Below are 23,100 nucleotides of genomic sequence, written 5' to 3'. Positions count from 1 at the left end.
AAATGCATTTAGTTGAAAAAGAAATCCCTTGAAGTACTCATTCTTCCCTATATTTCTACAAAATACTTTATTTTCTAAAGTAGCCAAAACAACAAGAAATAGGGAGGTACACTCAACACTAACACTAACACTAATATTTTATTTATAAAAATATGGATACATGTGTGTGTTCAAAATGTTGCCACTATAACCCTAACCACATAAGATCTAGATTTAGAGTACAAATTGTTGATCTTATTAATTATTTAAATTTTGAGTGTACAAATTTCAAAAATTACTCACTGAAGTCAAGGTTTATCTTATTTTAAGAAAAAAGTATGCACACTTCACAAGCACCTATTTAGTTAAAATAAATAATTAAGTATAATTACAAATGATCTTAGGTCTTCAATTAAATAATTATTTTAAGCACTAATCAGTTCAAACACATAATCATACATGGTATAATGCAATCATAAAACACATTACCGCAATCAAGTTAGTTCTTGATTTCCATATTCCACAATCATATAGGACATTTTAAGTATGTCAACCAAAACTCTTCTTATTCAAGTAAATACCATTTTTCTACTTTGTTTCCTTTCCTCTTATGTACATAGAAATAAATTAATACTTGCAAGAAAGACAAAAACCATCACAAAATAAAATAATAATAAATTGTGCATAAACTTTATTTATATCCTACCTAGCACCATCACCAAACAAGACATATAGACAAAACCATATCACACTATTATTACTATTATGTGAAACAACATCAAAATCAACATTAACTAGGAATCTCTTGACACCAAAACAAGACATCATTAAAAAAATTCTAATAATAATTTTTCATATTTAATATTAGTTAAGATGTGCTAAATAATATTAAAAGTAGCACATTTAATAATGTAATAAGAAAAATGTCAATGCCCACATCTGAAGTACATTGAGATGTGATCCAATTTGTTTTAATTATTTTATGTAGAAATTTATTGGATATGAAACTATTGTTACTTCACTACCTAAATTTTAAATTATGTTATAGTATTGGCTCCATTAGAACTTTCATTACTGCATCACGTATCGCCTTTTGATTAGAATGTGTTATGCCATCAGAATCCTTGAAGAAGAAAAATATGCCTCTCATGCCAGCATCAAAATATAACCTCCTACAACAATCTGGCATGTTTGAAGGCTTAATGAACTCATGATTCAACTCTTGAACACAACTCTCAATACGGCTTGTGATATAATTTAAAGCATCCTCCTTTGTAGATCCTTTTTTATCTTTCATGTAACACTCTATGCTTGAAGCCATTTCTCCACGAGCTTTCTCATCCTTCAAAATGATCAAATAGATGTAATTACTTCATTTTTCATAATTTCTAAAAAATTCAAATTGTCAAATTTCATTTCTACCCTTATATCTAACTTTATTATCATTTACCTCATAATCTTTAATATCATCAACAAGTCGAGTAGTCAAAGACACAAGACCTTGGAACTTTGATGATGGAATATCAAGTTGCTCCAAAATCTTATCTGATAAAGGGGTGTTCATCAATATTAATGAATGCATCATTAAAACTCGCATTCCACTACTTGTTGTTCCATTCAATATGTATTCATCAAAATTTGGCGTACAATTGGAAGCTATCCATTCTGCTTCTTGATAATAAGATAATATGAAACTCTCCCATTGAAAAATAACAAATCAATATTAGTTTACAATATAAAAAGGTGTAAGGGTCACAACATATGTATGGATTTTACACAATAAATTCACTTTAATTTCAATGTGATTATTAAATGAATATAAAACAATTATTAATTTAATGAAAATAAGTGTTTCTTAGAATTAAATTTATAGAGATTTTCAAATATATTATGTAATAAAATGATTCAATACTAATTATTTTCCTTCAAATAATATTAATAAAATTACATATATATTATTTCCAAGTAAACAGTTATTTAAAATTATAACATATTCATATCATCAATATTGTTAGACTATAATAATAATAATAAATTAATAATGAATGTCTATACCATTTTTTAAGTAATTTGTTTGGTGTTATTCATATCTATGAATCCTTCTATAATATAATAATACATTTTGATGGTAAAACATTATTACAAAAAGCTTAAAATTTATTGAAAAAAATATTAACTTTTGTAAATAATTAATTTTTAAACCAAAGAATGATGAAAGTTATTAGTATTTAAAATTTAAATTGTATAGAAAATTATAAAAGAAATTTAAAAAACTTTCAAATACATTTTTAATAATAGATTAAAAATGATTATCATTAATTATATATTTTAATATACTGTATAGAGAAAATTAGTCAATTATACTCGGTACAAAATAAAATTAAATAAACTAGATGCATGTGATATAAATATTTTAAGAATTAATATTCAAGTATATATAATGTGGTTTAACCATATTTTAGTCAAATCATCAATAAAATTGGACTTACGCAATTTTGAATGTATTTCTCAATGAAGGGGCCATGTTTTGTTTTTGCTTCACTTGCAATTTCCTTATGTATTTCGTAGGCAAATTTAAAAGCAATTTTCATGTAGTCTGGCAGATTCTCAATGATCGAAATATCCCATCTACGATTGTAATGAATGCACAAAGTTAGAAGAATAATAATAAAGAAATATTATATAGTATTACCAAATAATGCATTACCTTATCAATGATGTGGTGAAGGGTTTCAGTTCATCAATGGTTCCATAGGTATCATAAATATCATCTAGAAGTGACAGACTAGTAGCCAATTTTGTGAAACCAACTCTACTAGCACTGAACTCGGGCTCAAATAATGAGCAAGCCCACCAGAAATAAAACTCCACATGTCGATGCCTAAAAAATTCAAGACTGATTGCACTTGAATGCTTCCACCACCTACCATGAAAAAACATTGTGTTATGATTGAAAAAATCATCTTTAGTTTAGAATATTTTATTCTCATAAGAATTAATCAATTTTATGATTTATTACTATTTTTTGCCCTTAAACTAATTTATTATTAACATTTTCTTGCTAAAAATGTGTTGCATTAAATACATAATCATTAAAATTACCCTTTCAAGCATAATCGCATGCTAATAATACCTAATGTCTAAGAGGACACTAATTTCTATATGCTCTTCAACTTATACTTACGTGGAGACTAATTTCAATTCACATTGATGTTGAGCCTGTAAAATATTGAAGTCCAATATTGCTACTTCCAGTAACTTTTGCCTGTGTGTATTTGGCATCCTGAAAGACATCATGGACATGGATTATCAAACTATGTCATTTTTAGTTGTTGGTTCAAAAAAATATAATGCATTAAAATATTAAATTTGTTTTAAGCTTCTTTTGGAAGGGGTAAATTGAAATATGAAATATCATAAATAAAATTTAAATCTTACTTATAAATGTCATTGGCAAGCCATTCATTTTGACATTGTTCTTTGAATATTTGAATAAAGTTCCATGTTTCCCATCTTGGAATCCTACATCTCCATGGATATACCAAATTGTACTCAATCTGAAAAAAAAAAACATCTTATTGTTAGAAATATTGCATGTACAACTAAAAAACGTAGTACTTATAATATAACTCAACCATTACAACTACTTCTTATGATTAAATTTTATTTTATTAAGAAAAGAGGGTGATAGGTGGATTGTTGTACAAATAGTAATAATTTTTACATAGAAAATAATAATGAACATTTTATACGATGAACTCTTGTCTAAATTTTAAAAAACAACATTTTTTCCTTGAATATTAAGCCCTTCCATAGATGATTACTTGCCTCCATTAGAAGTGAGTTTTTATTTTCTTGTATCACCCCATGTTCCTTGATAGCCTCTTCCAAATATGTTGACGTGAAAACCCTGGCTTCTTTTAAGATTATTTCTCCAGGAAAATCTAGCTCTGAAGCTTTATATAAATTCAACATACTTGTTAATTTGGTATATTCTTGACTACATCCAAACCCAAAGAATTGTCCATTCTCGCCTTTGAATTTTTCAAATACATCTGCTCACAAATGAAATATATTTTAGAAATTTGAAAGACTTAGATCTAGAAAGGTAATCCAAAAATTGTTCAAATTTTATCACCTGAAGAAATATCATATCGATTCAATCGTAGCAACCGAAAACCTAAAGCTATCATGTTGAGATCTCCAAATACACTTTGATTCCAACACCTATTAATGGTTCCATTATTTGATCAAAGGCATTCTAAAATTTAATTTTACATAATTTTACATAGTATTACATACACCTCTATAGATAGAATATCTAAGGAAAATGCTCAAATATTTATAGCTAACATGTTTTGAGAAAATATATACGTACTTGAAAGTATACTCAAGTATTGATCTAATTTGATTTTGGAAATATCGATCTATTCCCAAACATTGTACAACATCAACAAACCAAAGCCTTTGAAGTAGACCAAATTCTTCTCCTTTGTCAAAAGATATTTTGTGAACCTCATCAATTAGCATATCCTTGCGTTTGTGGTATAGTGAATCCTGGTTTTAAAGTTTTTATTCTTTTGTATTAGCTTTCATAACATGAAATATAAAAAAAATATATTCATGTAAACTTGAATGTGGTAGTATTTCATACCCCATATTGAGAACTAAGAGACTGTATGAAGTCATCACTCCACAAGTTAGAATGATGATTTCCATCTCGACGAGTGTTGGCATTAGGCATAGAACTATCTTCCACTCCTAAGTTGGATGATGTTATAAACTTATTTTGTACTTCAGCCATGATATATACCTATCGCAAGTCAACACAAAAAAAGGCACACATAGTATGGTCAACCTTCGATTACAATATTCAATAACCAATTCAACTAGGACACTTAAGAAACTAACTCTATAATTCATTATAAATTTATATTACTAATTGCAGAAATACTCAAGAAAATTCACTATTTTGTATTGTATGTATTGTGTTGAAAGGTATTATTTCTCAATTTTGGAACTTTTTCTTGAAAATAATCAAGATTTGTAATCAGTTCTCTATTTAAGGGTGGGTTTTAAATAATCAATAAATTATAATTTGATTTGAATCAAAATAAACTTATACTTCCAAGTTGAAATAGTTCACATGCATGTTTATAGGAAAGAAGATTAAACTATTTATTTTAGTAAGATATTTGTTGTGGGTTAGAATTGTGATAAAGAAAACATTATTTGAAAGAAAAATAATACATCATTGTTAATGTGTGGTCTCACTTTTGGAGAAGAACTTCTCTTGTTTAGATTACGTAATGCACTCTATAAAACCTTAAATCTAGTTTTAAAAATTTTAGTCTAAATTTTAAGTGTGTGTGTCCCCAACATAACAAACATAGAAAATCTAAAAAGATAACTTCAAGCGAGCATGAAATAAAAAAATTAGTAAATCTAACATGAAATTAGATTATACAAACCTTATCTCCATATAAGAGTGTGCTAGTCAATAAAAAAAAACTTATATCTTAGATATGATCTACAAGGTTATGATCATTTTATCTAAGCGACACAATAATATATTATAATTCATGTGAGGTGTCAAGCATGGAGACAAATTCATTTTCTTATATTACATAATATACTCTATAAAACCTTAACTCTAGAAATAAAATCAATCACATTTTAGTTTAATTTTCAATTATTTTTGTAACATTATACATTATCTACTCCAAAAATTCCTTTATGACATTGAGAAGTGTTTGAAACAACTAAACATGAAATAATATTAGTGTTGATTAAAATAATCATAACTTGATTCCTAACATTATATGATAAAAATAAGACTAATAATAGATTCTATCCTACAACTATAATAACTTTTAATATTATTATTTTTTCTTTTACATTGTAACTTAATTCAAATTAAATTTAGATAATAATTATAATTTAAATTACTTATTTCTTACCAACTTAAATGTATAAAAATAAAATATAATCTAACCTTAAAACATAATACTAGAATACTAGACAAATTATTAAAAGAGGAAAAAACTCTCACATAATAAAAACCAAAAACAACAAATGATTAAAGACTAACTAAAAAAATGACAAATGTAAAATGCCTAGCATAGCAAGATTCACATTGATGTAAAGATATAAAGATTGCTTTTTCATTTTCATTATATTACGGTGACACATTTTAAATAAACAACAAGAAATCTCAATGAAATTAAAATTTACCTTATCTATTTTATGGAGAGGACGTGACGCTTAAGCAGAAATTTTGCTAATATAAAGCAAAAAACATTATTTATTATTTATTAAATTTAATTATTTTTATTTTAAAAGATAATATTTGAAGTTTTTATTTACTTCAATAAAAGATTGGTTTAAAAATATACATGCGCAATAGTTGTTTTAATGACATGTTGTGTAGAAATAGATTTAAATTAGTATTACTATCAAATAGATTATACTATGATGAATATGCATAGATTTAGAATTATAAATCATAAAATAAAAAATTCACAGAGTCAAAACAAAGAAAAATAAATCTTGGCAAAGGATTTATTAAAAATATATCATTATCAATCTTATAATGATCCAAATGTTTCAGCCAAGATAATCATTATTTTGCTATAAAAAAGAATACTATGTAATCTAATCAATAGTATAGACTAACAATAATAAGAATTTATGAGAATATGAATACCTGAGGGAAAGCCAAAGAGTGTAGTTAAGAGAGAGCAAGACACTGTAGTTGAGGCTCAATCAAGCTTTCTATTTATAAGAACAGCTGGTTAAAGGTTATTTTTCTTTCCACATAAGGAAACAAAAACTATGCTTGAAGAGAGATGCTTTTTTGTTTGGTGAAAAATATAATATCAAACAGCCAGATTAAGTACATAATAAATTAGATGAATAGTAAACTCCTTATGAAAATGAACTAATCTCTTCTAATACCCACCAAATCTCTTTCCCAAGATTTATTCCACATTCATAAGGAAACAAAAACTATGCTTGATGAGAGATGCTTTTCAATTTGGTGAAAAATATAAATTTTTAACCTAACGGCAAGATTAAGTACATGATAAATTAGATGAAGAGTACAAATCCTTGTGAAAATGAACTAACCTCTTCTAATACAAACTATTATCTCTCAAATGCACCCAAGATTTATTCCCCAACCTTTGAAAATGGAGTACAAATGACACATGTGACAGAAAATGACATTTATCAAATCTCTAGTCTAAATGCTAAGTTTTAAAGAAATAATTTTTTGTTTTAAATGATAAGTGACATTGAAGGAATGCCACTTATTGTCATTATACTACTAATGTGACTAAAATGACAATAGAACATTCTTTTGCTGGTTGATGAGTGACTTGACTCAACACTCTAAGAAAGTAGATAACAATTATAGGGTTGGAATTTGATGGTCACCCTTGGTTATTGGTCTGTCATGTCTTTTATTTTCTTTTTAAATAAATATTGATTGTTATTTTTGTTGGTAAACAGATTTGTCACAATAGAATTTGCCCAATGGAATGTGTGGCAAACCGTTCACAACAATTGGATAGGCCCTTGATATCTGGCCTTCCTCTGCATTTAGAGGGGCAGCTCCCTCATAAGATAAAATTTTGGATTTTTCAATACAGATGAGAAGAACTTAGGAAATAAAAAAGAAAATCATTGATAGAGAATGCACCACACGCCTTCAACGTTTTCATAAAAATGATGTAAACTATTAATGAGAGCTATCAAGGACTACGCTTGAGAACTTTCACCAATACAATGCTAATTCAACCATCCACAAATACTCACATCATACCATGAAAGTAATCATAGATGAATCAACACTTTAACAATCCAGATTCCTTGGAGAGAGAATGCTAAATGTACTTCCTTTTATTTCTTTCACCAAGAAAGAAAGAAATAACTGATTACACAAAAACAACCATTGTACACACTTTCCAAAAATTGTTTTATGATCAGAGCATAAGTGTTCCCCTGTATCCAAGTCCAAAAAGTCCCCCATTACATTGAGATTCAAAAATTTATAGTCCTTCTAGCTTAACTAACTTTTCGGGTTCGTAACCACTCAAAAAGTTAGAGTTTGGACTACCACGAAGATGGTTCATAACTAACTCTAACATTTGCAAAGTGAAAGTTAAATTTTAACCTATGAGTGACAATGTTACTTTCACAAAACCAAAAACCAAAAATGCAATTTATTGATAAGCATGTGATCGGTCTTGCTAACTTAGCCTTCTATCTTCATTCGCCTCTTCTTCATTTGTCATCACTTCACTACCTGAATAGTTAAATACCTATTACATCCAGAAAAGGTTCTTAAAACTTTATCAATACTATTCAGCTTCATCTATATTCATCTACTTATCATTTCACTACTTGAGGATTTGAAAGCTCCATTAGAGTTGTGTCATGAGTTTCCTTTTCTAGCATACTGGTGCAAAATGGTGTGGCCTTTGAAAGGCACATGTTGACCAGGTTTATTCCGTCATCTTTCATGTCATATCACTGTATCAATCTTAGAGTCACTTCTCATTGAGATGTTTGACAAATAGTTTATGTGTCGTGTATACAAAGAGACGTCAGATAACCGACAACAAACAAAGGCTCATCCTCCTTTCTCATGGTGTCGCGGCTAAGAGTGTGAGATATCTCTCATTTTCTCAAGCAAATGGAGTTTGTGTGTAATCCACACTTGGGTTATATGTATTGACTACCTAATGCTTGAGGTGGCTCATTTCTTCATACAATTCTCGTGTGTTTTGAAGAAATTCTATCAAATAGTTCATGCACTTTCTCTTGAAATCTTTTTGAATATTGAATCAATTTTCATAGTTGCGAGTTAGAATGAGGAGAACTCCATTGAATGGTCTTTGTGCTTTGTCAATGGCTGCATTTCTCAATACAAAGATTGTAGATTCTCCAATACTCAACCCCTTTAGAAATGTACTCTTTAATGGTATCATTACCATTATCCATTTTAATAGTAGATTGCATAACCCTTTCATGAGGATCCTTTGGTCAACTTGGGTAACCTTTTACAATTTCTAATATAATTCTGCATTGTCACCAAGCAGAGATCCTCAAACAGCAACGTCAGGTTTCATTGTTATTTTACTGATCAAATCTCAAGCCTCATTCAATTGCCCAACACGTTGAAGGAAATCAACCATGCAGCCATAGTGCTTTAATGTGGGCTTTGTCTCCAATTCTTTAGAGTTGTTGGGGAGAAAGAGATGAAAATGGGTGTCAATTTTATGCTGAAGGTGCTTTGCAATAGTGTGCACTTTCTTCAACATCATTACAAACGAGGAGCTCTGCATTTTGTCAATATTTCTTCCCAGCTCTTTGATCAGTTTTGTAGCTTGTGTGTTTGCATCTCTTAACTCTTTTGCAAACTCGTTCCTCAACTTTTGAGAAGCCTATAGTTCAGAGTGCAAGCACCGGTGCAGGGTTCTAACTTCATATGCACAGTGATGGAGTACTGCACCCCCCCCCCCAAATTTTACATCCTGAGCCCACAGATAGAAGAAAAGCTTGAATGTCCATGTGGAGGTTCCCATTTTGCAGATTTGGCCAGAGTTTATTCTTTTGCAGAAGAATTCGATGTTGTTGTGTATCTTTGAAAAGATGGCTCACAGTACTCCATGTCATCTACGATATTTTTAGATCTTGCGTGAGCCAAAGAAAATTCCTCCAAGTATAGCTTCACACATTCTTCTAGTGAATTAGCAACATACTCAAAATTCTTCACAATCTGTTGATGGAGTTGTTTGCTTGCCAAGCTAGGAAAGACAATGGCACTGACTAGCATCGGGGCAACACCTCCAAGGATATTGAATAAAGCCTATCTATAGTAGTTCTCAAAATGAGAGAGTTTGGTCAAACATATCGTGGGTACCCTACCTATGATTCCACATTCCCAAATTTTCCATGTGCACTTAAATTAGGAATGGTAACTAGGAGCATAATTTGGGAGTATGAAGCCGCACATTACCCAATAACTTTCACAATTGTGGATGCCACAGTCTGCAAGATTGAAGATGTTTACTGAAATAGTTCATGTGTCTGGCTCATGATGGATGAGCAACATGCATTTATGAGGTATTCTGTTAAATAGTTTGGCACCTTTTAGATTGGTGATCAACGTACATTCGTTCAAATTCCTTTTTAACATGAGCAATCCTTATTCATCCAGCTGCGTTGAATCTTCTGATAGCAAGTTGACTTTTGATGTAGCCGCAACAGTTGATGAACCCCTACAAAGAGTATTGTTGATATAATTGCTCTCGTGAGTTTTTGTGAAGCTTTTGCCAAACGTGCCTCTTGATTTATGCCTGAGATTGAAAGTTACGTTTCTATTCTTCTTTGGTAGCTATCCATATACATTTTCACTGCACATTTTTCTAGTGTAATGATTTCCAAAACCTCTGTCAAGAACCAGTTTTAGATTGCATCTTTCAACTTTACTTCCAACCGGCAGTTAATTGGAAGTTGGGATTTAAGTTTGGGTTAGGATTAGGTTAAAAATTTGGAGTGCAGGGAGAGAGAGTATGGCTAATACATGGAGAGAGAAAAATTGAGTGTGAAGGTTCAAACCCAAACTCAAACCCCAAACTTCTCTCTAAAAGGTTTGAGTACATGGAGAGAGAAAAGTACGTGGAGAGAGAAAGGTTGGAAGAGAGAGAGTGAAAACCCAAACCCAAAACTCAAACCTCGTACTTCTCTCTAAAAATTTAGTATGTGGAGAGAAAAAAGTACGAGGAGAGAGAAAATTTGATTTTTGTTGACGATTAATCTCTCTCTCTTTCTAATTAATTAACATAATTAAACCCTCTGTAATTATCTCTTTATGAGATATTTATAAAATTTGAAATAATTTGAAAGAAGTACCAACATATGAATGAGCAATAACTAGTGAAGTTTCTACATTGGGTGATATGTACTTCACCTTCAAATTTGCTTGGTTCGTTGAGTTAACTCCTAAACTTAATATCCTTATTATTGAGAGATATTGTTTTTGAATTAAAAAGCAACCAAACAAGGGAGCTAGCCCTTACAATAGACAAAAAAGGAAACTATTAGTAGAGCACCAACTGTTAAAAAAAAAATCTCAATGCTTATAACCCAAAAACATCACTGAAAAGATCAAGAAAAGAGTTTTAGCAGGAATCAAACTACTATTGCCTATACTATAACAACATAAACTATAAAAGTCTTTAAAAAAAGACACACCACCTTAAAAGTATCAGAGTTCTTGAACCAGCAAACTAAAAGCATAGAAAATAAAGAGGAAACAACCCTAATTGGGCTTCTTCTCATCCTTCTCTTTGAGGAGGACATTAGACCAATCGTCAGCCAGGAAGTTGAATGCATTTTAGCATCTTGGTTGGTCAGATCTCCTTCCTAGTTATTTTTCAGTAGGTGCAAGGTAGTAGCTACAACATGTGTCAACTTAATTGTGAATTTGGCCAGAAGTCTCATTCTTTCCTCTAAGGCATACACTCTTTCCCTCGAGTCTTTGCCAACCCATTTATGAGCCTCCTCGAGGTCCTCCAATTTACCATGTTGATTACCATCCACTAGATCCTTAGTGACTTCCTACAAAACAAGGGGGTTAGAGATAGCTTTGTCTAAGGTTAAAACCTTAGCAGGTGAGGACACTATCATGGGGAAGGGTTCTATTTCCACTATGTTAGGGAACTAGTCCTGCATGAGGTCCACACATCCCACTGTAATGGAAGCCAAAACATGAGTTTTCTCTTTCCCACCTTTAGTCACACCTCCCGAGCTAGACATTGAAGAGTTTGAAACCTCCACCTCTTCCTCTTCCATATTCCCCCCTCCATAATTTGAAGTCTTCTATTTTAACCTTTATTTAAAGTGGGCCATCTCCTTTGAATCAAAATCCTCCTCCTACGAGGCCCCAAACCTCAACTTCCTTTTAGCATTGGACTTAGCGATTCTCCTAGACCTCCTCCTACCACCCCTCCCCTCATCCTTCAAATCCTCCAGCTCTTTCTCCTTACCTTTCTTCTTCCTCTCCACAGAGGACCCACTAGGAGAAGTTGGGGGGTAGGGGCTCTAGGTCCATGATTTTAAGAAAGATTTGGTGGGGGCGATGGTTAGGGTTAGCTAGGATGTCAACCTCAACAATCTTGAGGATAATAGGGCTAGGTGAAATTGATATAGGTAGAACATCAACCCTTGATGGAGAATAGTATAATTAACCCCCTTTCTCATTTTCTCCTTAACATTGGCAACCATATCAACCAAATCATGTAATAGAAAAAATGAAATAGAAATGTGATCTCAGTGTTGAAAATGGTTTAGAAAAGGGAAACAATAATAGTAGCAAACACCATACCTCCCTTCTAGTGTTAAATACTTCATCAACACCAAGCAAACCTCATTGCATGGCTCTGGAAGCTTCTCCCTCACAAACCCTCCCCTATGACGAATGAGTTCTTCGTCATCCAAGAAAAAATGATTTATGCTTGCCTCATCAGCTACCTTCATCACCTTCTACCACTTCCTCCCCTTCATAGAAAGCCCCATAGCCAAAGAGATAATTTCATCAAAAATATGGAATGAAATCCCATTAATAGTAACCTTTCTATCCTCCCAAGAGTTAACAAATTGCATAGAACAAATTTCCTCATATCCATGCAATGCCTCCATGAACATGATAAACCTCCCTCTTTAAGCATATACCAAACCAGCGGTTTGCAAGAACTATCCTTAACCATCAAAGGGTCAATGTGTAGAAGATCACCACCAATCTCATCAACTTTCACTAGGAAACTCTCCTTTATAAAAAAAACCAAAAAACAATTACGAACAATGCAGTTACACTTAGGTGAAAAAAAATTTGTCTTTAAGTATTCATAAAGGCCTTTATTGTTATGAATAGTTCTATCACATATTTGTTGAGTTGTCATGTGTCGACTACCTTTGCCCCAACTCCAATCTTTTCCATCATTCCCAATAAACCAAAACCTATTGAAATTTAAAAAAATTCTCAACACCAAGTATGAGGACATGTACAATAAAATTATTAAAAATACCCCCATATCATACTTTGATATCCTTTCCCTTTCGAACCATGCGAAGTAATTATCGCACGTACACCTTTCTTCATACCCTACCATTTGTCCCTAATGACCCCTCCACTTTAGCCCACTCAACAATGAGTTGTCATTATTAATCGATAAAAATCCCCAACTAAACTTAATCATGATTTAATATCTTTGTTCACTAAAACTCTTACCAAGTTGGTAGGATTCTAAATTCTCTCCAACACTGTAGGCCATGCACGCTCGGTCCTATCGCCGCCATCCCATCTCCCATCCCATTTCCCTCCTAAAAAATATGGCACAAGTCAAATATTTTCAAAATGATCAATAAATGTCTGATATCTTCTATGACTCTTTTGATTTCCCAACCTTCATTCATGATATCTTTCATAGTATCAATTATAACTTTTGAGTTACATTCAATCTCCACTCTCCCATCCAATGTTGATAAACATTTTCAGACCCCATAACAAAGTCATAGCTTCTACAATATTATTCAAGACATTTCCAAGGTAACCAACATAGGCTAAAAGTATTCTTCCCTTACTATCTTTTTCTATACCTCCTCTAGTCAATCCCTCCTTCCTCGCAGCTCCATCAAAATTAAGTTTAACCCAGTTCTCCCTAGGGGGTCTCCATCTTGTCCTTTTCCTAGCAAGTTGCTTGGAATTATCTGTCTCAAAGAACCATTCTTCAAGGTTCTAGTTTCTAGCAATCTTTTGTTCCATCTGACTCGAGGGGGGCGATCACCAGTTTCTTCCACTTGCAACTCATCATATTTTCCACCAGAAGCTTGCATGCAATAACTGTAACAATCTCCTCACTTATCTCTTCATTTCTAAAAGATCTATTGTTTCTCTCCTTCCAAATACCCTAACAAACATGAGGGGGGGGATAACTTTCCACATTTGGATAAGGAGGGGTTGGGTAAATAGGCATTGCTAGCTCTTAGCAAATTGGTCAATCCTAATATTAAACACCCAAACCATATCCAAATCCTATAATAGCCTTCCCCATATGTTAGCATAGCTACATTCTAGGAATAAGTGTGAAATATTCTCTTATGCTCTCTTACAAAGGTAGCATCTATTGGGTAATTAGAATCCCCTTTTCCTTAGATTATCAATGGTGAGGATCTTCCCATGTATGGATGTCCACCAAAAATATTGACCTTCGAGATCAAATGGCTAAACCAAATTTTCCCTTAGAATTTAGGTGCTAATTCCTTATGAAAAATTAATTTATAGGCGGAACTTACAAAGAAATCCCTCGTCGTGGTCACCTTCCAAATAAAGGTATCATTTTCAGTCGCTTCCAGGATTCTGCAACCTTTGAGGAGATCATTTAGCTCCTCCACTAGTTGTTTTTCATTTAAGAATTTTTGTTCTAATTCTAATATTTTCCACTTCCTCCTTGGACTGATATAGTTGAACACCTTATTGCCCGCTTTCTCATAAAGGTGGTCTCGGAGGAACCCATACTTCATTTTGGCCAAAGGTTTATCAATTAGCCAAGTATCCTCCCAAAAATGAATCTGAAAACTATCACGCACTAGCCATCTCACTCCTTCTCTAAGTAAACTTCTATTTTTAAGAATGTTACCCAAATTCCTTGAGCCCAATGGGAGGTCATTTCTCCAAATGCAATGAATAAAGTTCAAATTTATGAGGTACTTAGCTTTAACAATCTTACACCAATTAGCCTCATCCTTCAATAGTTTCCACCCCACCTTGGTAAGAAGGACCTTATTCAAATCAAAAATCCTTCTAATTCCTAACACTTCTCTACTTTTGGGTCTACAAACTATTTCCCAACTCGCTAGGTTTAATCTATTCTTCTCTCTGCCCCTCAACCAAAGGAAATTTCTTTGGATTTTCTCTAGTTTCTCCACCATACTTTGGGAGATTTTTAATAAGGATAGGAAGTAAACTAGAATACCTTGAAGGGATGAAGCCAAAAGTTATAGCTTACTAGCACTACTCAAGGTTTTATCTTTCCGCCCAATCAACTTATTTTACATCTTTTCCAGAATGGTATTCCAAAAATTATTACTTACTTCTTTCACCATCAGTGGAAGCCCTAGGTATGTATCAGGGAGTGAGATAGTATTGCAACCTAGGATATTTATGATCCTTTGCTAGATATCTGGCATGGTGTTGAAGAAAAAAGACCTTACTTTTATCTAAATTATTTTTTTGTCCCGCATTAATAGCATATACCTCCAGAAAAAAATTCCAAGCTTTAGCTTCAGCCATCAAGTATTCCCCACTTGGGAAAGTGTCATCCACAAATTGTTGGATCACCTCCCCCAATAGCAAGGAAGTAGGTTTAATATATTTTATCTCCTCCCCATTTATCTTTTTCAAGAATGCTCTTCCCAACACTTAAGCGACCATAATGAATAGATAAAGGGAAATAGGGTCCCCCTATCTTAGGCCTCTCTCCCCACTAAAGTTACCCCAAGGTGATCCATTCACCAACACCAAATAATTGATAATCTCTATAATTGATTTAACCAACTTTATAACTTCCTGATTGAAACCAATTTTCTCCATTATTTCATGCAAAAAAGTCCAACTGATTATGTCATAGGCTTTCGATATATCTAGCTTCAATGCCATGTCGTGATTACCACTCTTTTCCATTAAGTGAAGAACCTCTTGAATAGTTATAGCTGCATTAAGGATCTATCAACTTGGGACAAACCCATTATAGGTTTTCCCAATAAATTTGTGCAACAACGGCTATAATAAATTATTGGATGTTTACTTCATGTATGCATGATTATACACTGATGATGATTATTAAAGTGATTTCATTAATTTGATGATGTTATTTAGATGGATTATCATACGTGTTTTCTTATGGATACTTACCCCATACTGCATGTGTATGGTGTGCGTGTGTATTTTCTTTATGTATGATGTTTCTGATGTAGTTAAGGGAGTCGTAGTCACCTGCCAGTCGGGATCTACATGATGCACCACTTCCTATCACTGTCTGTTTAGTTTAGAATATATGCATTTGTAGATGCATGGATTTTATGCACATTGCAGGTATCAGGTATCGACTTCCTTGAATTGCTAGGATGAGCGTACCATATCACAATATCTCAATGGTAAGAGAGGGGAGATAAATTCTTGAGTCCAAATCTTAACCTTTAAACTAATTGTCCTAGAAAATTAGGACAAGTATCTATGATGATTACCCTTCTAAATTCATCATATGACGTAAATTCGTGATTATAACCCTTGAGTTTGATCTTTTATGTGGCATTTTATGATAGTTTTCATATTTCATCTTGTAAGTCTTTTGTGATTTTTCTGTTAATTAAGTCAAATTAAAAGATTAATTAATAATGTAGTTTAATAGAAATTATTGTGATATTTTCAATATTTAATTAATTGGAAAATTAATGAAATAAAAAGTATTAAATTTAAAGAGAAAATTATAGTCTAATTTGAGAGCGTAATAATATTTATTTAATTTAATAATAAAATATTTAGGAGATCTTTTTTAAATAAATGCTAACTATTATTATTACTTAAATTAATAAATATTTTATCAAAAACACTTCAAAAATTAAATAAAAAGTGAAAGAGATTTTAATTCATTTAAAGATATTTAAAATTGCATGAAGTTTTGAAAAAATTAAAAAAAAAGTTAAAAATTTGTTATCAAGGAGTTCCCTCAAGTGATCGCACAATTAGTGCCCCAAATTCAGGAGAGAAATCCTTATCAGCATTTGAGGGTCCATTTTCTAGGGACCAAAAATTTTGGAGAGGGGAATTTTCAAAGAGAAGAGATTTCTCTCACAATCTTTGGGTGTGTGCGAATTAGCATCACAAATAGGTAGATCCTTGTGTTTTGTTCACCTAGTTAATTATGTAATTTAATATTCATGTCTTCATCGTGACTATGAATTGTTTATCCAAATTTCAGTGTGACAAATCTTTCAATATTTTATTTTGAAATTACTAGTATACATGTGGATTCCTTCTGTATATGTGAGGATTAAAAATATTAATAAAACCCTTGTTCTATAGATTCAAAGTTGTAAATTAAATTGGGAAGGGTTTAAAAAGAAATGGAAATTGAAAATTAAAAATTTGATTAGTTCATCGTATTTTTCCTATCACAGTATTGATAGAACTTCTAAAATATATATATATATATATAACAAATTGAAATTAGGAGGGAGATTGTTCTATTTATTATAAAATAATTATATATATATATATATATATATATATATAATTTTTTTAAATATATTAAATAACAAAGGAGGAGAGGCGAGTTTTACCCCACCTCCCCCCTTTCTCCTACCTCCAGCGGCATAACTGTTGCTGCTTGCAGGGTACTACAATAGCAGTACTACTCTGTACTATTGCGGCTATAGGCCCCTAGGAAAATAGTCGTCAAGGTGGTTGCATAGCTTTTAAAGGCCGACAGGCCCTAAACATAATGTTTCATGCATTTCAAATTTTATTTTTAATATTGTTTTTCTTTAATTTTATTAAATTTAAATTGTATAATGTAAATTTTATTTATTAATAATTTTTATTAATATTTAATAATTAATGAATATTAATATAGTTGTTTATTTTATAATTATTAATTAATTTAATTAAATTTAGTTTAATTAGGTTTGATTAATAATGAATATCATCAATGAAGTTTTAAATTTATTTTATTATTGTTAATGATATTTATTTTAATAAAATTGTAATTATTTTATTTAAAAATCAATAATTATTATTTTAATAATTTAATAATTAATTACCTTTGAATTATCTTAGAATATTTAACTTATATCAAATAAGGGTAATTGTGCATTTTGTTCAAGTACAAGAAATGGGTTAAATAGTAAGGGTTAAAGTGTAAATCTTATGTACTCGAAAACTTGCATTGAAACAAAACTTAAACCTTATTGTTACATCAAACTATGTATTTTCACAATCAAACCAAACTATGAAACTAAATTATTATATGTATGTTGTCTATGTTTTGGGTTTGGGTTGACTAGAGTGTTGACCAGTCTTAGGACATCTACCAGAGGCTTGGGTGTTTTGTGTTTGTGGTATTATGATGATTTGATCTTTGATCTTTTAAACTTGACCATAGTAATGTGTTTGGCATGCTCTATGATGAGTTCTCTTATATTGTACGTTATTGCTTTCAGTGTCCTTGTGTGATTACGGGATAAATGTTATGACATAATTGTCTTGACCTTTGAGCCTTCGATCAATTATTTTTGGGATACTTTCTAGTTGCTTGTAAAGAATGGAGGGGTTATTGTGAATTATCTTTTGATGCTTTCTAGTTACTTGTATAGGACTGAGGTGAAATACTATGATTCTTTGATTTGTGTTTTTATGAGCTTAAGGTAGGTTATCTATATGTAATGTCAAGAAGTGGCTTGTAATGGAGGTCGGGGCCCAATGTGGTTGCCAAGATAACCCATAATAAGTTGTTTAATAAGTGAAAACACTACACTAAATGAGAGTAAAATGAACCTAATAAGAGTCTTTGTATTCCCTCGCACATGCCTTGAGTGCTAGTATAGACTAGGATGGGAGTATAGAGGACGCTTGGTTATGACCATGCATCGTTAGTATGCCTTGTCAATACGAAAGGATACTAGTGCTACATAAAGTCACTAGGGGCTTGGGGTCAAGTTAGACTACTAGGGTAACTCTAGTGTTGATTCATGTGATCACACTTGCCCGCTTACATAGTAGATTCCCTACATTTCTTTGTTTGCCTTTGTGTCTAAATGTTGATTTATCTTGGAACCTTTGAGTTATATTACTTTTAGGGTTTCCTTGACATAGATATTACATTGATTTTGGGATTGATATCCTATTTGGGACTTGAGACTATCTCCCTAATGTAGTGGGAGTGGACCTTTTGGGTTACCACAAGGTTGGGTGGTAGTGCTTTTTACTCTTACCATTGAGATTCGTTCATTGATGTCGTGGCTAGAGTTCCTTGTCTACATTACCTTCATTCTATCTTTGTGTATTATGATGGATAATCATATCTTTTTGATGGATGATTTCACTTATTGTATTGTACTTTGTTTCATGGATCTGAAAGGGATGACGTAATCTATTTTTATAAATGTATTTTTTTTAGCCTTTCATATTGTGTGACATGTACAGTGGATGATTGTGCATTCCGAATTTTATTGTCAAGTGGAATTCAGAACAAATGTATATTATTTAAGTGGAATGGACTTGTGGTTGTACTTCATGTGGATGTGTTATTTATTAGACTTAGTATTATTTAAATTTAAATGTGATTCAACATCTTGGGATCCTTAAGGAATGTATTCTGTTATGTTTGCTTATGTATGATTGTATGTTATTGCTTTCACTACTTTATGATTGATGTGTATGTTATTATTTTTATAAAAAAATGTTTGGAAAACTTAGTGGAACTTTAGGTTAATTCTTTTGGATCCCTTGGCAGGACATTACATCTTCCAAGAAGAGGAATAAAATATCTCAAATACAATGTTTTACATGTCATCAATATGGACACTATGCAATCAAGTGTCATGATAGAATGAAACAAACTTCATTTTCTAATGATGGAAAAGATAATATAGAACATGATTCTAAGAAATTTACTTTTTACTCAGCCTTGTCAATCCAAGTGTCAAACAAACTCAACACGTGGCTAATTGATAGTGAATTCTCAAGACACATTACAAGATTCAGAGAACACTTTGGTAGAAGAATTTTATGAAGAAGTATTTATTGGGGATGATTCAAATTATCCAATAAAGGGGATTGGAAATTGCACCTTAAATTTGAAATTCAAGCATCTCCCTTTAGCTCACTAGAGTAATATATGTACTAGGGATAAAAGGAAACCTAGTCTCCATTTCTACTCTTGAAGAAAAAGGGTATAGAGTTAGCATTATGGATATAAAAGTTTTGGCATGGAAAAATAACTCCACTATAAAGAAAGCACAAAGTATAGGAATAAGACAAGGATGTATTTACAAACTTTCCATATATTCAAAGCAATCCCTAATGCATGATACTTTTGAATCCAATGGAATTTGGAACTAAAGACTAGGACTTCATTTTCATGCTCTACCTTCAATAGAAAAATGGTGATTGGATTTTCCAAACTAGATTAATCCCATGAAGGAGCATGCGAAGGGTGTTCCCCAAGAAATAATACAAAGGGGACTTTTGTAAATAGTGTTAGTAAAACTAAAAATATATTAGAATTATTTCATTTGAACTTATGTGGACCCATGTTTGCACTCTCCATGGGAAATTTTCTTATATTATGTAATCTTTGTAGATGATTTCTCTAAAAAGACTTGGATATAATTTCTCAAATGTAATGAGTATAAGGAAATCCTTAAAAGGTTCGAGAAATTCAAAGCTATTATAGAAAACTTGTCTAGGAAGAAAATCAAAGTACTAAGAATAGATAATGGGAAGGAATACATTTCAAAAAAAATTAAATAATTTTGTGTAAATATTGGGATTAAGAGGAATTATCGTACCTTACAATCCACAACAAAATGGAGTTACTAAGAGAAAGAATGTGTCTATTGAAGAAGTTGCTAGAGCCATGTTGTAAGACCAAAACATATTAATTTCATTTTGAGTTAAATCCTCTAGGAAAGTTATCTACATTCAAAATAGATGTCCTCACTCACACCTAGATAATAAAACTTCTAAAAAAGCATTCACCAATGTAAAACCCGACAAAAGTTTTTTGTCATCATGTCTACATTCATGTGCCTAAAGAAAAGAGGTCTCATTTAGAATCTAGTAGCAAGAAAGGGATATTTGTTGGCTATATTGTAATATCAAAAGCCTATAGAATATATATACTTGATAGAAATTGATTGAACTTAGTAGAGATGCCATCTTTGAGGAAGACATTGCATTCAAGAGATCCAAGAGCTATTGTGAGATAGAAACTCAAGATCATCCTAAAGATATGGAGGGGAATCATGCTCCCAAGGTTAAGAGGGAACTCCCAAAGAAACCATAAATGAAAATCAGACTACTCTAGTAGAACGACCCAACAATAACAAAAAGTGACCACTTTGGGTCGAAAAGATGATCGAGGAAGTGAAAAATTATACAATACCAAAAGGAACTTTTAGAGAAAGAAAGAGAACCCACAAATGCTCAAGTTATGTTGCCTTGATGAGTGATATTATCAAATCAAAGTCAACTTGTGTCACAAAAGCCTTAAAACATCAAGTATGAAAAGAGACTATGACAGAAAAGCATCAGCCCATTATAAAGAACAATGTGTGACATAGTTCCAAGACCAAAAGGGAAATTTGTTGTTTCTTCAAAATGGCTCTTCAAGATCAAACATCATGTTCATGGATGTATAGAAAAACACAAATATCATTTTTTTGCAAGAGGTTTGTCACAAGAAGAAGGCATTAATTATGAAGAGATATTTGCACTAGTTTCCCATTCCATCTTGGTCAAGGAAGTATTAGCTATTGTAGCATCTAAAGGATGGAAGATCTGTCAAATGGATGTGAAGACTACATTTATGAATGTGACTATTGAAGAAGTCTACTTAGAGAAACCTAAAGGCTTTGTAATATATAATTGAATCAAATGTATGAAAATTAAGGAAATCTTTATATGGACTTAAACAAGCTCCTAGAGCTTGGTTTGATCACTATCTTGTGGGACTAAAGTTTTCCAAGAACGTTGTAGATCCAAGCCTCTATTTTAAGGTAATTAATAGTGATATGTAAATACTTATGTTATATGTTGATGACCTTCTAATCATAGGAGAAGATCACCTAATCTCTCAACGTAAGATGGACCTAGATTTAGAATTTGATATGAAGGAATTGGGCATTTAACATTACTTATTTAGATTGGAAGTTTGATAGAAAATAGACGGTGTCATTCTTAATCAAGGAAATTACACCATTCAAATTTTGAAAAGGTTTGGAATGTTAGATTGTAGACCCATGTCTACACCTATGAAAACCAATTTGCACAAATTAAAGGAAGCAACAATAGAAATGGAATTCGTAGATCCCACTCTCTATACATAGTAATTGGATCATTGATAATTGGTCAACACAAGACCATATATGTTATGTAGTGAATGCTTTAACCCAGTTTATGTGTGCACCTAAGGATATACAACTTGTTTTTGGAAAGCATATTCTATGATACCTTCAAGGTACAATTGGATATGGTCTTAAACACAAAAATGTAGACCTATATCTACATGGATACTCTGGTAGAGATTGGGCTAGAAGCATAACTTATTCGTAAAGCACATTAGGATATTGCTTCAATTTAGGGTCGGCAATGATCTCATGGATCAACAGGAAGTAGTCATTAGTTGCACAAAGCTTTTTAGAAGTTGAATAAATTGTAACCTCTATGGGAGCAAGAGAAGCAATGTAGCTCTAGATATTGCTTGTGAGATTATTTGATGAGCCCCTAAATCCTACTATTATCAACTTTGATAATTAGAGTTGTATTAAGATTTCAGTTAATCTAGTGTTCCATGATAGATCAAAACACATAGAGATCCCTTATCACTATGTGAGAGATATTTTAGAGAAGAATGTGATTCAGTTGAAGTATATTAGTACATGTGATCACAAAGAAGACATTCTCACCATGAATCTATCTAAGGTAAAAGTTGAACAATTTTGGAACAAACTTGGTATGTTTGAAAATGTAAGTCAAACTTGAGATTGAGTCTCAAAATTATTATTTATTTGTACTAATATATAAATAAGATGTTTAATGTGTAAAATCTTGTGTCATGTGTACAACTCCCTGAATTTATGGGTCTCTTGTGTACATTATTGAAAGGTGACGATCTTTCAATTAATAAACACTTGTATTTGACATTGTAAGGTAATGACTTTACATTGATTTTTTTTTACTATCATGATGGATATCATGTAACTTGATATCTATGGACATGCCACGATAGTTAGTATCTCTTGGACATTCTAATAGATACCATGAGACTTGTTATC

General features: G+C 31.7%; 1 protein-coding gene across 1 annotated transcript; it reads right to left on the bottom strand.

The window, feature by feature from the left end:
- Window positions 1-812: 812 nt before the first annotated feature.
- Window positions 813-4,786, bottom strand: LOC149535411 (sesquiterpene synthase Cad-like). Its single transcript, XM_089804854.1, has 10 exons — window positions 4,634-4,786; window positions 4,358-4,536; window positions 4,118-4,206; window positions 3,808-4,034; window positions 3,418-3,536; window positions 3,164-3,262; window positions 2,687-2,902; window positions 2,469-2,607; window positions 1,430-1,681; window positions 813-1,321 (listed from the first exon to the last, which is right to left on the bottom strand). Exons 1-10 carry the CDS (start codon window positions 4,781-4,783, stop codon window positions 1,022-1,024), a joined length of 1,770 nt encoding a protein of 589 aa, XP_089660980.1. The 5' UTR covers window positions 4,784-4,786; the 3' UTR covers window positions 813-1,021.
- Between the last annotated feature and the right edge of the window lie 18,314 nt (window positions 4,787-23,100).

Source organism: Cupressus sempervirens, chromosome 10, assembly GCF_028749045.1.
Source record: "Cupressus sempervirens isolate cs-2001-9-10 chromosome 10, ASM2874904v1, whole genome shotgun sequence".
Lineage (NCBI taxonomy): Eukaryota > Viridiplantae > Streptophyta > Pinopsida > Cupressales > Cupressaceae > Cupressus > Cupressus sempervirens.
This window is presented reverse-complemented; position numbering and strand designations above follow the sequence as displayed.

Bases quoted from the DNA above. Each gene is read 5' to 3' on its own strand.
- LOC149535411 (XM_089804854.1), bottom strand. From the start codon at position 4,783: ATGGCTGAAGTACAAAATAAGTTTATAACATCATCCAACTTAGGAGTG. The intron at 4,537-4,633 runs GTATGAAATACT...CTTTAAAACCAG, and splicing joins CTCTTAGTTCTCAATATGGG to GATTCACTATACCACAAACG. The intron at 4,035-4,117 runs GTGATAAAATTT...ATTTGTGAGCAG, and splicing joins TCGATATGATATTTCTTCAG to ATGTATTTGAAAAATTCAAA.